The 24,464-nt window shown below is 34.8% G+C and overlaps 2 protein-coding genes across 3 annotated transcripts in view; both read right to left on the bottom strand.

The window, feature by feature from the left end:
- Positions 1-2,578: 2,578 nt before the first annotated feature.
- Positions 2,579-10,301, bottom strand: CAMLG (calcium modulating ligand). The gene is made up of 4 exons (XM_010981593.3): positions 10,029-10,301; positions 7,905-8,365; positions 6,253-6,318; positions 2,579-3,196 (listed from the first exon to the last, which is right to left on the bottom strand). The coding sequence occupies exons 1-4, from the start codon at positions 10,198-10,200 to the stop codon at positions 3,005-3,007; spliced, it is 891 nt and encodes a 296-aa protein (XP_010979895.2). The 5' UTR covers positions 10,201-10,301; the 3' UTR covers positions 2,579-3,004.
- Positions 10,302-15,682: 5,381 nt separating this feature from the next.
- The window catches only part of SEC24A (SEC24 homolog A, COPII coat complex component), a 61,604-nt gene continuing 52,822 nt past the window's right edge, over positions 15,683-24,464 (bottom strand). For both annotated transcript variants that reach the window (XM_031449051.2, XM_031449052.2), the window contains 5 exons: positions 22,842-22,979; positions 20,807-20,911; positions 20,404-20,496; positions 18,939-19,042; positions 15,683-18,653 (listed from right to left, as the gene is read on the bottom strand). In XM_031449051.2, coding sequence (XP_031304911.2) covers positions 18,539-18,653; positions 18,939-19,042; positions 20,404-20,496; positions 20,807-20,911; positions 22,842-22,979 — 555 coding nt within the window. In that variant the 3' untranslated portion in view covers positions 15,683-18,538. The remainder of the gene's footprint in view (positions 18,654-18,938; positions 19,043-20,403; positions 20,497-20,806; positions 20,912-22,841; positions 22,980-24,464) is intronic.

The following is a 24,464-nucleotide window of genomic DNA, read 5'->3' as shown; positions in this document are numbered from 1 at the left end:
TGTATGTGGACTGAAGGGAAGGAGCGTGGGTTTCATTTTAAAGGAAATAGGAAACCCCTAGTGATTTAAACAGTGGAAACAGTACTGATCAGAATCTAGGTATATTCCACAGGCTGCTCTCCAAACACTGATTGACAAAGTGGATGTGAACTGCAAGAGTAAGAAAGGAATAAAGATGACTCTCAGGTTTTGAACAGAGCTACTGCAGACTGCGGTGAATTTGTGGAGATGAAGAAGGCATGTGCGCAGCAATTTGCTTGGGGAAGGAGATAAGATAAGTGTTTCCGCACGTGAGGTATCCAGGAGATTATGGCTGTGTGAGAGAACATTAAGAGTCTGGAGTTCAAGGGAGAAATAGAAGTTGGAGAGACAAGGGTCATCAGCATTTTACAGAATGTGTAATAATACAGATCTTCCTCGACTTAATGAGGTTACACCCTGATAAACCCATTGTAAGTTTAAAATACCCTAAGTGGAAAATGTATTTAATATACCTAACCTACCAAACACCATAGCCTAGCCAAGCCTACCTTAAAAGCATTCAATACTCAAACATTAGCCCACAGTTGGGCAAAATCACCTAACATAAAGCCTATTTTATAATAAAGTGTTGAATATCTCATGTAATTTATTGACTACTGTACTGAAAGTGAAAAACAGACTGGTTGCAGAGGAGGGTATAGCTCAGTGGGGGAGTGCTTGCTTAGCATGCATGAGGTCCTGGGTTCAACCCCCAGTACCTCCATTAAATAAACAAACCTAATTACCTTCCCCCCCTTAAAAAAAAAACAAAACAGAATGGTTGATAGGTACAGAACGGTTATAAATTTATCATCTGGAGTGGCTGACCAGGAGCTGCAGCTCTCTGCTACTGCCCAGCGTCACCAGAGAGTATCATAATGCAGATCATTAGGCCAGGAAAAGATAAAAATCCAAAATTTGAAGTAGTTTCTAATGAATGTGTATCACTTTTGCACCATCATAATGTTGAAAAATTGTAAGTCAAACTATCCTACGTCAGGAGCTGTCTGTACATGGTATCTGAAATTAAGGAATCGGATGAGGCCATACAGAAATTGTTATAGGTAGAATTTGAATACTCAAATTTCTTGAGTTTAAGTGGGAACACAGAGACTTGGAAAACAAGTTTAATTGCAAATCATTAATTTTTTCGGAATCTAAGCTGGAACCAGAACTCAATCATGTGATACCCAGGTCAGAGCTCTTTTCAAGACACTTCATTTCTAACTCCCATTTAAGAGAACATATTCACCTGACAATCCTGATTGGTTTTTTATGTCCACAGTATATTTATGGTAAATTCACAGCATTTCTATGTCCTAGAAAAAGCTACTTTTATCTGTTAGCAGAGGTTTAAGAAGTAATTATAGTCCGCCATGTCTCCAATACATCACTTACTTAGCAAACTGTCCTGCCTTCCAAAGCAGATTTTGATTCCAACAATTAACCCAGTTCTGGTACGTCATAACTCTCCTGCTGTTTTTAGTACCAACTGTGATTCACACATGGCCATTTATACAACTAATCAGATTAAAAAGCTACGGGAGAAGATTTCACCTCTCAGCAATCATCCTCGTCAATCCAGTTTTAACTCATAAACATCCCTGAAATTCCTAAGTAAAATATCCTTTTAAATTATTCCAAACACTAAGAAATTTTCATTTCCATTTGATATTATTCAGCAGACTTAAACAAATACTCAGGGAAATGCCAATCAGCTGAAGAGAAAAAGTGGCACCTATAGACAGATGTCTTATATCTTCTTTTTGAAATAGATTTGATGATGATCTACACTTACTATAACGTTGCATGTGCCAACTGACAAAATGGGACTTTTTTTTTTAAGAAACAAAAGAAGTAAATGTGCAATTGAAAACCCCTGGTATCTCCCCAGGGACTGGGGAAGAGAGTGACAAATTCAGGATGCTTCCCAATCCTCTATTAGATTCCCATGAAATCAGGAAAAATGTGTGCTTGTAATTTACCCTAGGTCAGAGGAATAGACTTAAATTGTACATATTCTCCATTATCATGGTTTAAAATAAAAAGACTTTGTGAGTAATAAAAAAAAAAGTGTGTTTTTAATATCACAAGGATTAATCAGACTATACAAAAAACTGTCAAGAAATGTAATATCAAGTAATATAACACTTATAACTCTTGTAAGAAGAAAAACCTTTCAAATATTACAGTGTTACCAAGTTAGTTAAAAGCATATATATGCTATTAGGTTGCATATTGCAGTCAATTCTTCAAATCCCATTTTTATATCTAATCATTCTATTGTAGTTTCCTTAAAAAACATACTTCTGAAAACTAAAAACTCAAAAGCAAAAATTGCCAATTCTGAGTTTGGTAATAAAAATTTTGATAAATTAAAATTAAATAAAGATTTCAAAAATAACTTTTAATTTCATATGTACGAATCTTAACCATTTCTTCCATTAAATATTTGTGCTGGAGTGAAAATTAAGACACTGGCTCAACAAGAAATTATAAAATTGTCTACCTTATTCAGCCCTTGTAAGTTAAAATGTGCAGACTTAACATTAGACAATTCAGTTTCTTTCATTTTATTTTTGAGATGGCTCCACTTCTCAGGACAAAACAATACAAATACAAGTGCAGTCCTTGGGACTGGCTGAGACCATGTTCACCTGTTCTCCCAAAAGCACTAGGTTAGCTCCCCAAAGAAGAATTACAAATGTGAGAAGTTAGGGAAAGGTGCAGACTAGGAACTCTAATTAAACAAGAAAAATCAATTACTGACATTGGGACTCTATTCTTCACATCAGTATTAATACAAACTCAACCCTTTTAAATCAGGGAACCTGCCATTCCATTCTTAATCAAGTGCTTTTACAACCCCCAAAAGTAAAAGAATTACATGAAGGTGTAAACCAATATGCCTCCTTTAGAGACACTGCAATATAGAAGAGAAATTATTTTTTTTGTAAGTTTCTCCTTGTGAGTTCTGCAGGCTTCATGGTACTTCAGAGCCCCAATAATCAAGCAGTTCATGACAAAAGATAAAAGTGAAAAAGTAGACACAGAGATCTGTGAAAACTTCGCCCATTTTGCTATATGTATCCATTGACCGATTTATCACTTCAGCAGGAATTCCAGATAACAGAAGTGCAGCTGTTAGTACTGTTGTCTTTATCTTCTTTTCACCCTGTACAGAGAAAGACTTAAATAAATCTTGCAGCTTTCGGAAGACTACTTAAATGCTATAAAAATATCGCTGCCACTATTTTTGCCTAACTGATTTCAAAACTGTTAATGAAGTTTTAAAATATCAATCAATAATATATTAACAAACACTGAGCATGTAATATGTAAAGCAGAAAACTGGTAGGCAATGGAAAAGACACAATTCTTGCTATCAAAAGTTTTTTTAAAAGATCTTATCTTAGAGGGAAGACATAAATAATTATTTAAGATATATACACAGCACCAGACAAAAACAGGAGAAGCAATACTCAACAGGACATAAATAACCGCTAAATAAATGACATGGATAATAGGTGCCACAGTGGTTCAAAGGAAATGGAAATTACTTCAGGATTTTGTAAATAAATAAAGCACAGGGAAGGATTTCAGGAGGAAATGGAATTAAAAACAGGCTTTCAACAGTAAGCAAGATTTAGATGGGCAGAAGGGAGAGGAGAAATCTATTCAAAGGTTAAGTCTGATGACAACGAAAGTCAGGAGAGTGATAGGTGTACTGGAGGACAGTGAGTCATTTGTAACAGAATCAAAGGAACATTCTGTAGAGCCCTAATTGCCATCCAAAGGAATTCACACTTGATTACAAATGCAACAGGATACCACTAAACATTTCCTAATATAATTTTGGGCTGCATTTCTTAAGAGATTCAAGGCTAAATTTTCATTTATTAATTTGGTATCACCAAATCCAATCAAATGGGCCAAAAAAATTTCTAACAGAAAAAGCTATAGTTAGCTGAAAGAAATAAAAGCCTACGTCCACAAAAAAACTCATACAAGAAAGTTTTTATCTGCTTTAGTCATGTTAGCCAAAAATTGGAAACAACCCAGGTGTCCATCAATAGATTAGATAAATAAATGGATATATTCACCCAGTGGAATATTACTCAGCAAAACAAGAGAGAGAGAGACAGAAAGAGACAGAATAAACTACTGACACATTCAACAATATGGGTGAATCTCAAAAATACTATGCAGAATGAAAGAAGCCTTGTACAAAGAAGTCAGTACAGGAACAATTTCATTTATAATATGTACTAAAACAACCAAAACCAATCTATGCTGGGGAAAAGAAAATCAAAATCCTTCAGGGTGTAGGGGCTGGTGCTGCCTGGAAAAGGGCATGATGGAACTTCCTGGCAGTTAATGTTCTAAACCTTGAAAGGATCTGGTTTTCACAGGTTGTCTAAACTCATTAAATGGTATACTGAAGACTTAAGCATTTCACTGTATGAAAATTTTATCTCAAAAAATGAAGTAGAATCATAAACATTGAATTGTAGTTGATAATGCAAGCTGAAATGTGGAGAGGTAAAATAAACTGGTATCTTCATCTACAACATACTTTGAAATGCGTGAAGAAAAAAGATGCATTGAAAATGGACAGAAAATTGGGCATATACATGATAAATATAATAAAATGTTAATTACAGAATCTAGGTGGTAAGTACTAGGGTGTTCACTGCACAATGCTTTCAGCTTTTCTGTGTTTTAAACTTGCTAAAACAAAATGTTTTGTAAAAGGAAAATTATACACAAATCTCCCTTACTTTTCTCTCCCCCATTTACCTAGTAACCCATACACACTCTGTCACAAATAACCACTGCTAATAATTTCATGTAATATTCTTCCAGAGCTTTATACATATGTAAGCAAAATCAAATACATATTATTTTCCTCCTTTTTACAAAAAAGGAGTATACTATATATCCTATTCTGTATTTTGATTTTTATCTTAGTATTTCTTGGTGAGCTTACCAGTATCATTTCATGGAGAGCTTCATCATTCTGACTAGACATGCTGTAATTTTTTTTACTAGACACTTACTAGTAGACATTTAGGTTGTTTCCAAACTTTTCCTATTGCAAAACTAAAATCAATGTTTCAACTGTAAATTTCTAAACAAATGCTTTAATTAATATTACATTTTTGGGAGGGATCAATAAATATACATCTATATCATAAAAAATGTTTTAATTAAAAATTGAAATTACATTTCTTTCTTCACTCCTTTACTTTGTGTACTGGACTTATCTGACCTCTCAAAAATGTTTCAAATCCATTAAACACACAGGTAAGGTCTATCAGTGCATTACAAACAACTAAGCAAACAGCCAAGTAGCCATTTTTTGGCAACAATCTCACACAAAACTCAACTAAGTAATGTTACACAAGTAAGGTATCTTGTATACCAGCCAAGCCAAGACCCATAAAATTGTACAATACAACTGTAGTCAAGCAGACCAAGAAAACACTAATGCTCCCCAGGATTCTGTTTTGTAAGTATGGCCATATATTTCTTGGAAACATCAGGCCCTTGGCATTAAAGATAAAGTACACTATCATTAAGTATCTAGTAAGGAGCACAGTAAGATGACTAAACACATTTTTAAATTAACTTCCCTCATTATAAACAAAATCTTTTACTAAATTTACTAAATAATTAAATTTAACACTTTCTTACACAAGTACCATTCAAATTCTTTCACAAAGCTTCCCCCCAATTCACAGTGGACCAACATTCTTTTAAAATAAAGAGTGGAGGGTATAACTCAGTGGTGAAGAGTATGCTTAGCATGCATGAGGGCCTGGGTTCAATCCTCAGTATCTCCATTAAAAAAATATATATACACACACACACACACACATATATAAATGAACTTAATTATCTCCCCCAAAAACAAACAAAAAAAGACTAAATAAAGTTAGACGCAAGTCAAAAAAAAAAACCATGATATTAAAATATATACATATGTATAAAAAATATTCAAATGTTATGGCAATGTCAAATTGCTATAAAAGTCTCTAATTACTTTCTGAACTTAACTCATTACATACAGAAACAAACAGTATGAAGACTGGCACTGGTGAGCCAATCACACTTTAACTAGCACTGATTCAGACCACAAATATAAATAATTTTTTTTAAGTTCTTAAAATCATCTAGTCATTAATCAATTAAATATATCACCATAATTTAGAAAAAAGTTTTATTTACCTTGGGGAAATATTTGTATAGTCCCATGTATGCAAGTTGTAAAGTAAGAAATGGAGCAAATATGGACTGTGAAGACAGAAGATAAAGTTACACATTTCCAGCATAATCATTCAAATAACAATAAATCAAACTAACAGCAGCTATAAAATTCCAAGCAAAAAAATTGTAATAAAATATTCAATTTTAGTGGCTTAAAGCAGTTTTGTTTCAGCAAAAGGTGAAGAAAATAAAAGGATTTGATCTGACCATAAAATGTTTCTCAAGTCACATTCTTCTAACGTCCCCAAAAATGTCTTCTTTCTTAAAAACTTATCTTTTAAATAACCTAAAGTGCCCTAGGTGACTAATGTATGATACATCATGCAGTAACACCTCCCTCATTTAGAGGTAATTACCTGACAATTTGAAAGCACACCTAAAAGGCTCAGTACTCATAACAGACGCTATATACTCCTCACACTTTAGGGCAAGAAATTAACTCATCTCTGGCCCTCAAATGACGAGCTATTCTTATTATAAATAAAATGGCTTGGTTATTTCACTTCCCACACAATAAAACAGAAAAAAGGATCAAAATAATACTTAATTTATTTCTAAACTTAAAATATTACAAAGGGAGTGAAGGAGCAAACATTACTAGACGGAAGAATAGTGAGAGCAGTGAGAAATAGTTGAAAAATCTGACAGTAAAAAAAAAACTAACCCAAAAGACAAAAAACTTCACACAAAACAAGGCACAAAAACAGGACGTAACTTTAAAAGCATGAAAGTACAAAGCCTTTTAGATAAAAGTAGCAGCTATACATCTCACTAAATGCTAAAAGCTATGATGACAATGTACCATCAGGGGAAAAAAAATCAAATCTGTTAAACAGATTCTCTTTAAGGAAAAATTGGCATAAAAATAGATTTTTTTAAACTTTTTTGCTTGATAACATAAACCTTAATTATCTGGAAAATTTACTTATGTACCTAGGACTCGGTTCATATTCTTAAAATGTCTACTGAATGGAAATACCTCAAAGAACAAGACACTGAACTATGAGTTATGCTTTTCTTCTTTCCTCCACATACTAAAACAAAAGGACCAGTAAATCCTAATGTTCTTTGAACAGCCATTGGCTATTATGACAGTATTAACAACATTGTAAAAAGTTGAATGCCTTCTGAACCACAGAAAAATTACATCATGTTCATAGGAACTGCATTTTAATGTTTCAAATTATTTGAAAAATAGTAATTAATATATGGTATCTGCAGGTACTTTACCGTTTGGTTTTGGAAAGAAACTGCTTGGGTTTAATCTCAGCTGTCACTTAGCTGTGTGACTCTGGACAAATGATTTAACCTGAGTCATTCCCTCATCTAAAAAACACAAATTCAAATGATACCTGGTTCATAAGGATGAGGTTAAATTAATATAGGTAAAGTACTTAAAACTGAACTTAGTATGTAAAAAGATTTTAGCAATTATCAGGCTCTGTGTTTAACCAGAACACCTCATTCTATACCCAAGGTGAAGAGCAGTTTATAACACATCTTCAAACAGCCATGTGAATACGGTAAGTATTACGTTAATATTGGCAATGAATCCTATGGATTGAAAGTACTCATTACTACAACCAGTGTGTACTTTCCACTACGTCTCTTACCAAGTATTTGCAAACAAAAGCTCTGACTCCAAAGGCAAGAAGAGCACATCCCACCAATCTAAAGATTCGAAAAGAGTCAAATTCTTCTGTTGTATTTCCATCCTCTTGATTGGGTTTCTCACTAATCAGCTGTTTCCTTAGCTTCATTGCTTCTTCAAATCTGGAGAGGTACTGTTCTAGGCCATGGCGAGAACCCCTCTGGGCAGTATCTGCTGTCAGGTCCCCTCTGTTCCGCTGCCGGAGCTCAAGGCTTATATCATTACTGCACTCAGAAGGTTTAATGAAAGAGTCCAATTTGTCTCCCAGCTGAGTCCCCTTTACCTCTGGCACACCACTCTGCTGGTCAGTTGCTCCTGCACTGATCGAATCACCCAGCACTACTCGCTTAGAAACCGAAGGAATGGTGAGGGAGTTCAGTTTATCACTGTCCTGCTGCTTTGATTTTGTTTGGCTTTCTTCTTCTGAGAAAAGAAATTCAGAAACCTTATGTATTACATACTGGCAAACACCTTTCTAATTATTATTTTAAAATATGCCGGTACAGCTAGAACTCGGCAACCTTTGAATCTAAATTAATACTGATTCTTCATAAAACAAAGTAGTTCCTTTCTCTACGCATTCAAACATCAAAGAGAGTATTCCTTCAGAGGATATAATCCAAACTTTGAGGGTAAAAGATAAGGCTATTGGACAAATTGGGAAAGAGAGTGAGTGATGGAGCCAAGCTATAAAGACCAAGTTTTCTTGGATAATATATCTCAGAAGTATGACTGCATTGCCTGCTCTAGCTTATTTGGTTAAAAATATAAAATTATTAAAGCTTTAAAAAAAATCTGTATTTTAATATCACACGTCTAAATCCAGAGTCCTGTAAGCATAGGGTGTGGCATATCTTACAGCTACTGTTTATGTAATCCTTCTACAGTAGTCAAGGAGCCATCAATAGACGGGCACTTGAGTAGTTTTAGATGCTGTTAGGTTTAAAACAAAGAAAAAAATTTTAATGCCAAATAAAATTAAAATTTCAAAGCAGAAGAAAAAATATACAATGTTCTTCGAGAAAGAAAATAAATGTTTTAGGAACGAAAAAATATCCTGCTATTAATCCTCAAAGGGGAAAATAGGTCGACTGTTCTACAATTTGAAACCGTGCTCTTACCTCTCTTGATATTTTTCAGTCACAAACCTGTGAAATGTCTGAAAGTTCAGAGCTATATATCTTAAGTCCCACAGACAGAAATCACAAAGATCCATGGAACTTGCAACCAGTGACTTAAAGCCATCATTACTAAAGGCAATGCTCAAAAAGAAACTTGGCACATACTTAACACATACTAAGTGTTCGATAATACTGACATGAAAAAGTTTTAAGAAATTCATTGTACATGTTATTGGGGGAGAAATGAGGAACTCTCTTCAGGGTTAGACGCAGTTGCTGACATCACGCACATCAATCTCAGCACACTAACGGAGAAGACCTCAGATGCGTATGTCCCACTTGTTGGGTCTATAAAGAATGGGCGCTGCAATTTTTTCCACCAGTTTTAGAAGGCCTGTAGATGAGAGAGTGTTGAGGGTACCAAACACAGACACTAGGATACGACCAGAAGAGTCCCTGATTCACGTGGGAAGGACTAGGGAGGCAGTTCGGACAAGCTCATGTGGGCCGAGTTATAGCAAAGGCAAAAGAAGATAGACGATAGGGAAGGCAATGGAAGGAAAAGCATTTGGAACATAAAGAAAAGAAGGCAATCTTCCTGAGGTACACAATAGACAGCAGTCTACGGATACAATGTGCGTTCTTAAAGAGAGGCCGGGGAGGGGCCATCTCACGCTAACTTGGCAGAAGGCACCACGGCAGACGGTCTCAGGAGAAAAGGCTTCGCAGCACGTGGCGCAGATGGGGGAAACTTCAGGGCGAACCCCTTAGGAAACTAAGAGAGACTAGATATGTCCTGGGGTTTAGAAATGAGAGCTTGAGGCCTCACCAAAGGGGCGGGGCCGGACGGGAGGTCAGAGAGTAGGACTTGGTCGAAAAAGGTCAGCGGGGTGGAGGAGAGAAACAAGAATAATCTCGAACATTCAAAGGGATGGGCAGAAGACTGGGGAAACGGAGGTTCTCACCCGCGCTGGTCCCGGGCCTGTGAAAGCCCATGATCCGGTTGATGCGCTGTTCAGAATTCATGAGCAGCTTTCTCCGCCGCAGCTCGGCCCGACGCTGCGAAGCCGACAGGCCTGAAACCGCCGGGGCCCCCGGCCGGTCCCCGCTGTCGGTAGCGACGGCGACCGGCTCCATCTTCCTCTCCACAATCAAGGAATGGTGACCGTGGCGGCGGCGGCGGCGGCGGAGGCTGCGCGGAGGCCTTCAGGCCCAGCCGCAGAGCGCGCGTCCCCCGCCTCTGTAGACCCGCCTCCCGAGCGCGCGTCCGGAGATGCGGGCTAAGCACGCGCGCCGCCTGACGCGACCATGTGCGAGTCTTGCGCCGCCATATTGAATGAGGGCATCAGTGGGCGCCCCAGTTCCTCCCACCTGGGCTAGCTCTAGTTCTTCCTCTTCCCTGCCACCGAGCTCACCTGCTGTTCACTCAGAGGTGAAGAAAATCGCCACCTAGACTGATGCTTGGGAAAGGAATGGGAGCGGGGCATAGACACTTTCAAGCTGGTGCCAGGAAGCAAAATGGAGGTTGCAGCGACAGGCTCTAGTTTCCAATAACCCTCTGCAGCCTTGCTTGTAAGTCTTCGGAATACGTAACTTAGAGAGCGACGCTTTTTAGGGGTTGTTGAGTTTTTTTTTCTTGGCTCTGATTTCTGGTCTTCAGTCGCGCTTCTGGTTTGTTCCAGGCAGTCCTCAGGTCTTTGTTTAATATTTTCCTAGGGAAGCCTTCCTTGTCCATTCTACTTGCTACCCCCTCCCCGCCAGATTCCCTATTCTTACATGCCTTTTCTCCTTAATGCTTATAACTGACTCGCAAGCTGAATGTACTTCTTTTATTGTCTGCTTCTCACTAAATAAAACGTAATCTTCATGAAGACAAGCACTGTGTTTTGTTCACGGCTGCAACTCCTCGATTAGTGTGGGCGCTCAGCAGGGCCGTCTTATCCATTAGGCCATGTTGAGGGCCCACGATTGGAAACCAAGAAAATGTTTTAATATGAATTTTATTTAAAATGAGAAGAAAAATGTACTAATAATTTTATATAATGATGAACCCAATCTGGATTGTAGTCGTCCTTATAACAACACAGTCATAAAAAATACAATTTTAAGTATGCTTTTATGGAGAAAGGAGCCCACGAAAGCAAAGCACCTAGGCCCCATAAAAGTCATAGTGCAGCCCTGGCGCTCAGTAATGACTAAGTGAATGAGTAAAAGAAAGACAGAATTGGAACACCCGTCAACCCTTGCTGGCAGGACGCCTGGTAAGTTCACACTTAAGGCTGCAGGGGGGTGAAGCAGCCTAGTTATGTCTCCTGCAAGGAAGCCTGCTCTGCAAGCCTGCTCAAAATCAGGAAATGTATGAAACCCTACTTGGGCAGAAGGCAATAAATACTATTTTCATGGTAATAAATACTATTTTCACCTGTTAGTCACCTGACCCCATCCCAGACAGAAAAAGATTTTGAAAAAAACTGTGAAAACAAACAACTTATCTTTCGGATTCAACACCATAAGGAGCTCAAGTGTGAGCACTGAACATTCCCCCTTGATTGGATGAAAGCTAAATCCCAGGGACATGACCTAGTTAATAATTTTAAAGCGTTAGAAAAGGTTCCCCTCCATATCTGTACAGACCTACATCTAGGGCCCAGACTGTAGCTTAAAACAATTCTCCAATTGAAATAATTAAATACTAGTAATAAATGTGAAGAACTTGATGAGGTAAAGTCCTGATGAGTCAAGACTAAATACAATTCCAGGGTAAACAAGATTTTTTTCTCATTCGAGGTAGCACGTAGAAGCCAAATGAATATTCTGACTCTTGGTGGCTGATGTAGCCAGGTAAGAATTTAAAGTGTCAAGATATCATATTACATGCTTACTTATTTCTGGGGAACCATTTTCCCGTGGGGTTTCCATAATTATTAAACTTCCTAGTGCATCTCAGTGATATATGTGATTCTTTGATAAATAATGTGCATACTTAATGATTCTTGTATTAAATTCTGTCCACCTCACTATAGGCTTCACAAGGGCAAGCCCACCTCTATTTTTTTTTTTTTAATTTACCACTTTGCCCCAAGCCTAGCACTGAGACCACTAGATTACATTTACCTGAATAGAATTTTTTTTAGAGTGTCAAAACTTGGCATTTTCAGTGAGTTTTATGTATAATTTTTATTTGATCCTAGCATTGTGCAGGTAGACTATTATTAATACTTTATTGATAAACTAGCTACAAAGATGAACAGATTGAATTATAAGTAATAAAACTAGAATTCAGTTTTTGGGGTTAAATTTAGGTAGTAAGTTCATGCTTACTCCTCTCTACTACACATAGCAATAACAATAACAGTTAAAATATAAAGGGAGGAAAAGAAACAGCTGGTCTCAAAAACAAGAGAAACATTTCAGCAGATACATGGAGCTAGTCAGGTACCTGTTGTGCTGCAGATCCAGAAGCAGGCAATGGTAGCACATTGTGTGTGTAAGAGGAACTGAAAGTGCTCCTCATGAGACAAAGGGATGAACAGGACAAACTCACTGCTTGAGGTCTGCCATCCCTCCAGAAATATTCAAAAATATCATTTGTTGTTGATACACACAGCCTTGGACTTTTTTAGCTTAATAAATAGAGAGGCAGAAGAGAGGACAAGACTTCCCACTGTTGGTGACTAGAATGGTGATATCCCCAAATTATTGCAGGACAAGAGCCCTAAAACACCACCATGAGTCCTAGTTTGAGGCAGATGCAACTAAAACACCCATAGACAGGGAGGGGGAAAGCTCGGACAGAGAGAGATGAGCTAAAATGAAAATAACAAACCTCTCAATCAGATGAGACTAGAAACCCAAATTCTAACAAACATGAAGAAATACAACATTTAAATTCTACCAGATGAATAAAAAATTGGAATTGGAATTCACTCCAGAATTTTATAGGACAGTATTAATAAATTATTGACCAAAATAGGCAGAAATTAAAAAGAATTAGTAATGCAAATATAAAATTCAATAAATGAGATTAACTCAAATATGGACATAGTTACAAGAGTAATTAGTGAAAACATACATCTAAAAGGAAATCTGAGGGTAAAAAACAATAGAGGGGTGGTGTTGGGAAACCTGGACAGCTGCGTGTAAATCAATGTAGAACACTCCTTCACACCATATACAAAAATAAACTCAAAATGGCTTAAAGACTTAAACATAAGACAGGTCACCATAAATCTAGAAGAGAACATAAATCTCCTAGAAGAGAACATAAGCAAAACATTCTGACTTAAATTGTAGCAATGTTTTCCTTGGGCAGTCTACCCAGGCATTAGACATAAAAGCAAAAATAAACAAATGAGGCCTAATTAAACTTGTAAGTTTTTGCAGAGCAAAGGAAACCATAAATGAAATGAAAAGACAACCTATGGATTGGGAAAAAATATTTGCAAACAGTGCGACTGACAAGGGCTTAACTTCCAGAATATACAAACAGTTCATACAAATCAATAACAAAAAAATAAACAATCCAATCAAAACATGGGCAGAAGACTTAGACATGTCTCCAATGAAGACATACAAATGGCCAGTAGACACATAAAAAGATGCTCAATACCGTTAATTATCAGAAAAATGTGAATCAAAACTGCAATAAGGTATCACCTCACACCAGTCAGAATGGCCATCGTCAAAAAGTCCACAAACGGTAAATGCTGGAGGGTGTGGAGAAAAGGTAACCCTGTTACACTGTTGGTGGGAATGTAGTTTGGTGAGCCATTACAGAAAACAGTATGAGATTCCTTAAAAAACTAAAAATAGTTACTATATGATCCAGGGATCCCGCTCCTATGCATTTATCTGGCAGAAACTCTAATTCAGAAAGATACATGCACCCCAATGTTCATAGCAGCACTTGTAGTCCTCCGCCTAAAGGCTCTAGAGAATAAGCCATGGGCTGAACTGATAAACAAGCCATGAGAAATGTCACGTAGCTGGCTGGAAAAGAGATGGCCTATTTAATGTATCCAGTATGGACCGCTGGATAGCCAATGATGGGTAAGATCCTCAGAGGAGGACAACCTAAGACAGGCACAGCCGGCTGGATAAGAGATGGCCTACTTAATGAAGTTTTGTGACAAACTTTAAAACAATCTGTCCTTGATCATGTAACATCCTGTGCTTACTGCAGGAGCCTGGGAACCTAAATAGATTGAGATTATTAACATTGTTATAACTTAGATGGTATGTGAGGCATCATGCATGTCCTATATAAACCCTTTTACAAGAATCAATAAACAGAGAACTGCTTCGCTTCTCTCCGCATGGTGTTCCTGTGTACATGATATTGCGCCACCCACAGCACTCTTTGCAATAGCCAAGACACGGAAGCAACCTAAGTGTCCACTGACAGATGATTGGATAAAGAAGACATGGTGTGTGTATATATGTGTGTGTGTGTGTGTATGTGTATGTTTTATATATACACATATGAATTCATATATATATATATATATATATATATATATGAATACTACCTAGCCGTAAAAAGAATGAAGTAATGCCATTTGCAGCAACACGGATGGACCTACAGATTAGCATTCCAAGTAAGTCGGACAAAGAAAGACAAATATCATATGATATCACTTATATGTGGAGTCTAAAAAAATGAAACAAATAAACTTACTTACAAAACAAAAAAAGACTCACAGACATAGAAAACAAACTTATGGTTACCAAAGGGGAAATGTGGGGAGAGGGCTAAATTAGGAGTTTGGGACTAGAAGATACAAACTATTATATATAAAATAGATAAACAAGGACCTACTGTATAGCACAGGGAATTACACTCAATATCTTATAATAACCTATCATGAAAAAGAATATATATATGTATATGTATATGTGTGTGTGTGTATATATATATATGTATGGAATCTCTATGCTGTACACCAGAAACTAACACATTGTAAATCAACTATACTTCGATAAAAATACATATATAAAGAATAGAGGGAATGACAGAGAAGCAAATATTTTTAAAGAAAATTGCTTTATATGTCAATTATACCTACATTTTAAAAATAAATAAAAATTTAAAAAGTAACAATTTTCCAGAATTGAAGATAGACAAGGATCTTTGGATTAAAGCGCACTCTGAAAAACAAGCAGGATAAACAATAGACTCAGAGTAGTAAGGCTATTAAAATTATAGACTGTAAAGGATAAAAGAAAAATCTTAAAAGCTAATAGATCAGCTTCAAATGAACAATTAGACTGACGGTAGATACAAAAGGGTCCAGAAGACAATGCTGTAGTATCTTAAACACACTTAAACAAGAATAAAAAAATAAAGATGTAAAAACCCATTTGATCTAGAATTTTAAACTTAGCTATTCTTAAAGAGTGAACATCAAGAATTCAGATTATTGACACAACATTGTAAACTGGGGCTACACTTCAATAAAAAAGAGAAAAAAAGTATTAGGGTTATGATCTCCCAGATACCAACTTAGATTTAATGCACCTTCATCGATAGTTTTCCATTGACTTAATAGGTTGCACAACATAGCAGTACTCACTGACCACCTAGTTATTCATATCAATTTAAATAATCACAACACGTAAGCTCTTTCAATTAACTTTATTGAATAGCCAAAGTGATAAGTTAGCACAATTCAAATGATTATTTGCATGGGTTACAAATGACTTTTTTTTTTTTACAGGAATAAAACACTGAAAATTACAAACTGTAAAAAGGAAGACAAATCTTGTCTCTAATGTTTCAGAGAGGCAAGATTTCACACAGCACATTGAAGATCAATACATACTTGAATCTGAAAACAACTTAATGTTACAATATTATACACTACTTTACAAAATTAAAATTTCTATATAAGGATTATATTTGTAATAGTTAACAAAATCTTGAAATCACATTTGGTGGTCCCCTAGATAATAGCTGTTATGCATCTTTGATTAGAAGAAATAAATCTTTTATTCTAATTATTGTAAAACAGTCTATTAGACTCAATACATTACATTAAATTAAAACAATGAGATATATGCAAACTAAAATAAATGGTACAGCTTGAGTGAATATTAATGTGTCAGACTTACAGAAATGTTATTTTAAAAATCCTAGAAATTAGAAAAATAGAGTACTTTTAATGATAGAACTGCCATGCTCAGATTTAAATATCAAGATTGCCCTTGTCAGTTACTTTAGAAGTTGTAGATCTGTATAAAATTCAAGGATCTTTCATAATTTACAACTACAATAAAAAAAAATGGCATAGTGTAAATATTAGTTGCTTTACATTAAAAAGTAATACAAGATGAGATAGCAGGTAGTGCCCTACTGAAAAAAAAAAACAGAACAAGAAAGAAAAAAAACCTAAACTAAAAAACACATTCCATATTGCAAAAAATAATTGCTTAATATCAGTATCGCCAAAAGGTTCATTCATTCCCTCACTACTGGGAGAACAAATATTGTAAATTGTTACTAAAGTTATTTTTTTTATGACCTGGCTATTATAAAATTATTCTGGATTGCACATGTTATGTAATATCTAAAATAATTTTTTAAAGTAAATTTGTGAAACAGACTAACAAAGCATGTTGTAATAACAAGAGTCATACCCACTTAGGGATGAAGTGAGGCACGAGGAAGATTATTGTCCCTAAAAATCACAAACTTTTCCATCTGGAAGATTCTTTACTACTATTAAAAAAGGACCTACAATATCAATATTTAAAATTCACATTATGAACAGAATTTTAATTACTTTAAGAAACATCAGTGCATAATAATGACTCTCAGTTCTTTAGAAGAGGGGAAAATATAAATGTACTCTGATTAGCTACAATTTGAAAATTGCTTCCTAATAAATGAAGCAGCTTTCAAGAAAATTTCCAGTTCAATATACCACTTGCATACTGCAAATAAACCTTAACACAGCTTAAGGGACATAATATTTTTGTAGAACACAATTATTCTGATCTGGCTGGCAAGCAGTAGTGTATACTCTGGAAGGACCTGTTTTTTCCCTATCCCAAAACAATTCAGTTAAAGTCAGCTCATATTGATGTAAACCTGAAAGTTACTATTTCATTGGTGATCATATGAGATCAAGATTGTAAACACATTTTTCTAACCCATTAAAACAAAGAAAAAAAGTCTTTTCATCAAGTATTAATCATGAACAACTTTTAAGAAGTTCATACAAGACAAGATGAATCTGTGGAAACTGGGCCAAACTCTTTTAAAGGTATTCTATCACAGCACTTCATATTTATACAGATGTATAATTTACCTATTTGTAAACAAAATTCACTTAACAGTTCTGACTATAATGTTTTTCTGGCTGAATCAAAAAAGCAGTCTCTTGAGCATGTTCAGAAATCAAGTTTCTTTCATAACTTCCATATACTGGATTTGTGTAATCTTAATAATCACTACACCAAACAGCAGCATTCATGCTTTAATAAGTTTTAATATCCAAGAATAAATATCTTATGACCAGCTTCTAATTAAACTCCTTAGAAAAATGTTATTAATGCATTTGAGACAGCACTTAAGAAACCTTTAATTTCTTTCATTCATCTTCATTTCACCAATATAATGCTTTTATTATACATCACAGAGCAGAAACATACCAAATAAAACCCACTTAAAGGATCCAGATAATTAAAGTTTCTCTTTTCCCTATTATTGTTGCCAGTTCCACCATATTTATGAAGACAGCTCAGATTCTTTTCACTACTGAATAAGATAGTGTCCAACCAAGTCTTCTGCAGTCAAATCAGAAAACCACTTATAGTTTTCACTTCAAATCAGTGACTTTGTTCTTCAAGTATAGAAAATACTGATTTTAAAGCTTGACTGTATTACTTCATATTCTTCTCAAGTGAGACTAGAGTTAGTTTACTCTAGCTTTAGTTAACATGATGATCCTTTTTCTTCCTTAAAAAACAGCTGTGGGGAATGGATTCTAGTTTTTCTACATACTATTTACTTCTGAATTTTATTTATTTTAAAAAGATCATTATCAATGGATTTGTAACTTCCCTGGAACACTCAGTCTTGTGAGGTTTTAAATGTAGCAGCCAAAAATTCAGAAAAAAATGAGAAATATACATTTGGAACACAGAAGTCTTTATTTTACAAAATGTACTTTGCCTCTGCAGTATTGTCTTATTTCACTCCGTAACAACTGAAACATAATTGGCAGCAAAGGAAAAAAGTATCCAATCATTTACAGATATATTTTGATTTGAAAAATACAGTATTTCAGACTTGCATGTTTGATTCTCTGCTATGGTCCTTTATTTGCTATAGTTTGTTGAAATCACAGTGAGAACATATAATCATCACATTAGTCCACAAACTTAATAGAAAAGGAAAGTATTACATATTCTCAGGTGTTCTGCATTATCATGACTTTCCTTAGAAATAATTAAGCCAAATATCTTCATTTGTTCATTTATTCACTTGCTGTTGTATATGCAAGAGGAATTCATAATATGATAATGCAGATTCAGTTCTGTCTTCTACCATATATTGAAGGAAATTTGCTTTCATTGGACTCTCATCCCTTATGAATAAAAAACAAAAATATTTATATACATTAGATAAAATGTAATAGTAAAATAAACAGTGGATTTGTCACAAGGCTTTTGACATACATTTTACTAACACTGGAAATAAAGCATAATTTGGTACTATTTATTAGTACTATTTATTGGGAATTTTTTTTTTCTTCAGTATTCTTCTAAAAGGTTTACTTAAGTAATAGATCACACATATCTGTGACTCAAAACAGGTCCTTGCAAGGCCAAATAAATTGTTTCACTATGAGCAAATGAAAATGTCAACTTACCTTATTACATAAAGCACTGGGTAAAATGGTCTCTGTTCTCTAAGCCAAGAGATGAAAGCTATTGTTCTGGCAGATTCTGGTGTATCAAGTTCTGGAAGGTCTGTCTATTAAACAAAAACCAGCAATATCCAACTTACTTTAACAATATAGCTAATGTCTCACCTACAGTGTTTTCAAACTTCACCATGTATATCAAACACTGAACTGCAAATATTGACTTAGGAGATCTGGAGAGGAGCCTGAGATTCTGCATACCACAATTTTCTAGTAAGGGGTAGGGAAACTTCTTAAACAGATAGACTGTAAATACTTTAGGCTTGCAGATCATTTGTTCTCTGTTGCAACTTCTCAGCTCCGCCAGTGTTCCCCAAAAGTAGCCATAGACTATATATATATATAAGTAAATGGGCTTTGTTCCAATAAAACTTTATTTACAAAAACACGTAGCAGGCCCCCTTGGGCATAGTTTGCCAAGCCCTAATCTAGAAGAACTTCCTACCTGTCACCTTCATTTTATTATGACATCTAGAATTAACTGATCCATTCAGGTAGTTGTACAAATATAACAATTTCTTATCTCATTACTTAAAATGCTTAATCATCCAGACCAGCCATTTCACTCAAAGACTGAAAGCTAGTGCTTATTCTAGATATAATCCTGACATATATGTCTTTTAAATATATAAATCCCCTAATGACTTCTAAAATGGAATTAAACCCATAAGTATGAAAAGGCACTGACATAAAACATATTCCAAAGTTGGTAAAAAACTGATAGTTGAAACTGAAAAACATGACACTGAATAAGACCACGTTGTACTTAATTCTAACTTTAAAATTCACAACCAGCCAAATGCTATACAGTTTACTACATACTTTCTCATGTGTTGTTTCAAATACTCCTCCATAAGCAATAACAGTCTTATTTTGCAAATGAGGTTGTTAGTGACTTGTCCAAGGTCACAGAGCTAATGACAGAGAATCCATTACTACATTTCCAATAATCAACATAAATCCAAATGACACTGGTCACAAGTCATTTATCTGTGTGGCAGTTAGTTAGTTCTTACTCCAAAACAGCAGTTAAAAGAACCGTGCCAAAGAACAATGAAATTATTTGCCAACAACACAAAACGCAAAAACAAAAGAGTTCTAATGCTAATGCCAATAGCAGCGAACTATTTTTTTTGGCCATTAACTAAATTCATTACTTTTTCCCTAAAATAGTATATTGTCATAGGCACATAAGAACAATAAAGTCAAAGATGCAAAATAATCTAAAGAATGCCTTTAAAATATAAAACAAATATTTTCAATAGGAAGAGAAACATAATTTGTGGGAACATTTTCTTTTTTGGGAAAACTTTTAATATTACGCTATGATTTCAAAATAGGATGTTCATGTTTTGCCACATTTGAAATACCTTTTAAGTCTATTACAATCACTATAATAACATAGTCTTACCATAGTCTGTGGAATTAATGCATAGTTTTGAACTCCTAGAACTTGGCTGAGAAAATTCTGTCCACAATTTTTTCCAACCCAAAGCATTAGTACCTGGGGACAGGAAGAAAATTATTTTGAGATGTAGCTGAACAGTGAGCTGTTGACTCACCTTTAACCACTATGTTTTAAAAGATCAAAATAATGAGTAAGTTTAGTGAGACTGTACAGCCTTCAACTGAACTAATGATAACTACTATTTATCACGAGACATTTTATGTATGGCATGAAAGGAGACTATGGAGGGAGAAGGTGGCCAATACAAAAGTATATAGATTAAATACATTAAGGAAGAGAGAAAGTAAGAGGAATGGAGGTACAGTAGTATGCAGATAGAAGAATCCAGCTCAGTCAGACTACTCACAGAGCCTGCATCCATGAGGAAAGCTCCATCCCTGCTCAGCTTCTCCACTGAAAGCTGAAGAATAGGCGGCTGAGGTATAGTGCGATCATTGATGTTGATTGCTCCCTAAAGAATTAAACAAAAGATTAAAGTTTTAGATACAGGGAGCCACAATTAAACAAACAAACAAATTTTTATGAGTGTTATGTCTGAGACTTTAGAAGTTATTTAGGTAAATCAGAGTTACTCATATTGAAATATAAAGAATAGGAAGAATTATTTATCACTTATCTAAACAAAACCACTATGATTCCCAATAAAGCCAAATTAACTTCTGATCTTAACTATTATTTTAAAAACTAATACAATAAATGCAATCAATATCCATGTTTCCTGAACAAATGACATTAGTGAGATCCAAATAAAGTATGGAATTTAGTCAGTAAGAATAGATGACTACGTGGCTCAGATCATGTACACATCCTGAGGGAAGAATAAAAGCCTAATGCAAATGAGTTTTTAATAGTTCTCTCCAATTTAACATTTATTTATTAAGGTCAGAAATAGAAGTTCTCATTTATAATTGACTATTATACTGCTATCTTTTTTTTTATACTGCTATGTTAAAACACAGACACAAACACATACCTTTAAATATTCATAACCAGTTTTAACCAAAAATTTATTAAAGTACTTAAACTAGGTACTTAATTAAACCTTATCTAAGGGAGAAAGTAAATAAAATACTGACCTACCAAAGGGTATTCCCTTGTGATGAGGCTTTAGCTCCACCAGGGACTATTAATCACAATACTTTAAATCTTCTGACCTTAGGGTATGTAGGGAGCAAGAGAGACCATAACCTAATTATAGCCAATCAGAAATTAATGTGAACTAAGAAAAGAGATCCTTGTCTCTCTCTGCTGGTAAAGACAGGACGTTATCAGTGGCTGTGTTTCCTAGTCTTGTAGAAAAGGCTGATCTGAAACAATGAGGCAATGCAAAGACAGTCTTTGAATCTGAGCTAGACCTGAATTTAGTTCTACCCTAAACTTTTCCTCTGCTTTGTTTTGGAGTATCATATCAGTCCCCTTCCTTTCCTAAGCTTATCTGCTAACAAGAGAGTCCTGATAAATACACGACTGATAATCATAATAGTGCTTATCTTTGGAAGTATATATTATAAGTGAATTGAATGTATATATTATATATTATTTTCTTCTTCTTTCTGGTGGTTTCCATATAATAGACATACAATATATTGCATTTTTATTTTTATGTTAATTTGCCATTTTTTAATGTGAGAAAAAGGTAGGCCCAGTTAGCTGAACCTGTCAAACACAGTATTAATCTTGTGTTATTATTTTTATAATACAAACTAATAATTCCATCAACAGTTTTCACTTGCTAAAAAGTTACCTCAAATTTCATAGGTAACTTCTAATTTATACACGCAAGATAAATATTTATCTTATTTAAGATATCTTAAAATCTTTTAACTTTGAAAGGTTTTCAACCAAAATATTGTTAAAATAAATTTTAATGTAATATTTATATATCCTATTTTGGTAATACCTTGATCACCATGTTAGAAAGAAAGATTATGATTTAACATTTTCATGCTTGTGACTTTAACTCAGGTAAGTTTCCAATCAAGGGAAAATAATGTTACAACTTAAATATTTTTTCTTTAACTCAAGAACACCATTACACTAAACATTGACTGGGGTTGTTTAGGTTTAACTTCACTCTGGGATACTCCTTTCAGATCAATTTGTTTAAATAAATCATAGGTTTGGCCAATTTGACAATCTCTTCATTTACTTAGATCTGCTCTAAAGATTTGTCTGAAATAAACTTAATAAAAGTTTATTACTTTAATAATTTAAATAAAGGCACTACTTTCAGGAGCTCCCCAAAACCAAAATGTCTTTACACAGACTTAGCAAAGGAATAAAATAAAAAGCTTCCCCACATCTTTCTTCATTTCTGCAATGGAGTCAATATAATTAGGATTATAGACCTTCAAGGCCACAAAAAAATGAATCAATCTTACCTCATCTGAGAGACTGTCAACTCTATACAAACTGGGATGAGTTGTGAGCATAAGGTAAACCAAGGGCTGATTTTTCACTTGACACATAGCAAAAATGCGTTCATCTAGACGTGCATTTGTCCCAGTCTGAAATGATTTCTGTAACAAAAACAAAACAAAACAAAAAAACCAGCAAAAAATGAATTTATCAAATACATATAAAACTCTGCAAATAACAGTTGTTAAAAGAATATCTTCAGACGAATTAACAAACTTACTATTAAGTATTATTTCAAAAATATATTTTAGTAAGTCACACAACAACTATTAAATTGTGGCTATATCCCCATGTAAAAGTCTTGGCAAATTAATTACCTGGCAAAGTCATTTAATCTCTGGTATCTGTTTCCTAATCGGTGAAATACACCTAACACTCTATCAACCATACAGCAATAGTGACATAAAAATCTAACTAAATAACATCATGTGAAGGAAAAAGTTATACCGCAGATAGCAAAATAAAGACACATTTGAAGGATCAAAAATCTAAGTGTTCTATAAAGACTGGGTGATGATTAATGGTGGTTAACTACTCTTGTGTCTCCCACAGTTACAGAAATTAATGTAATAAAGCTTATAAATCAACCAAGAAAATTAATGATTTGAGGACAGTTATTTAGCAGAATAGAGTTAATAATTAGTGAGTTTCAACTGGTATATTAGCTCCATGAAGAATAATGAAGTTTTGAGGTAAGATTTCAAGCATTCCTACTGATGGAAAGTAATAAAAAGACAAGAGAGGTAACAGCAATAAAACTTGCCTTAATTTAAACAAGTGCACTGACTGTAAGTAAAGAAGATCAGAAAAGGCTCTTAAAGAGTACTATGGAAGGTGACAGAAGTCCCATTTATTTATTCAACCAAAAAATATTTACTGAGTGCCTACTATGTACTAAGAACTGTTCTAGATGCTGGGACAAAGTGGTACAAGAGCAAGATAAAAATCCTTGTCCCCATGGACAAAATTCCTAGTAAGGGAGAAGTAAATAATAAATAAGCAAAATATGTGATATGTCAGTGCTAAATGCTATAGAGAGAAATAATGGAAAGAAGAGAGATAAAGAATGTCAGAGTGAGATAGGATGACACTGTCGTATATTAAATGGAGAAATGAGGGAAGGCAAGCCTCAATGAAAAACAGCACTGAAGGAAAGACGTGAAGAGGGAAGAGCTCAGACTTCTAAATGTTAAAATTTAAGTTTTTATGTAATCTCTATGCATTTACATTATATTCAAAAGTGGAAATACATAATTTGAGTTTAAGAAACTAGAAGCAGATTCAAAAGCCACCCCTATCAAGGTACAGCAGGCTGCCCTTCTCACCTGAAAGACACAACATATACCTGACAGGTCAGTGCTAGCGTTCAGAGAGCATACAAATTGAAAAGAGCAGTCCTAAATTAATTCCAAAATCTAGGATGCTTCCCCAGGTAATTTAACATGAGCTTTTTAATAAAATTTGACAAGGGAAGGTTATCCTAAATCTGTAAGTTTGAACATTATATTTTGAACACTGGAAAAATAAGCCTCCTCTACCAGGCCAGAGTTTCCTTTTTTTCTTTTTTTCAGGAGGCAGGGTTATGG

The sequence above is a fragment of the Camelus dromedarius genome, chromosome 3, assembly GCF_036321535.1.
Source record: "Camelus dromedarius isolate mCamDro1 chromosome 3, mCamDro1.pat, whole genome shotgun sequence".
NCBI lineage: Eukaryota > Metazoa > Chordata > Mammalia > Artiodactyla > Camelidae > Camelus > Camelus dromedarius.
Note: the sequence above shows the minus strand (reverse complement) of the source record. Positions and strands in the feature narration are given on the sequence as shown.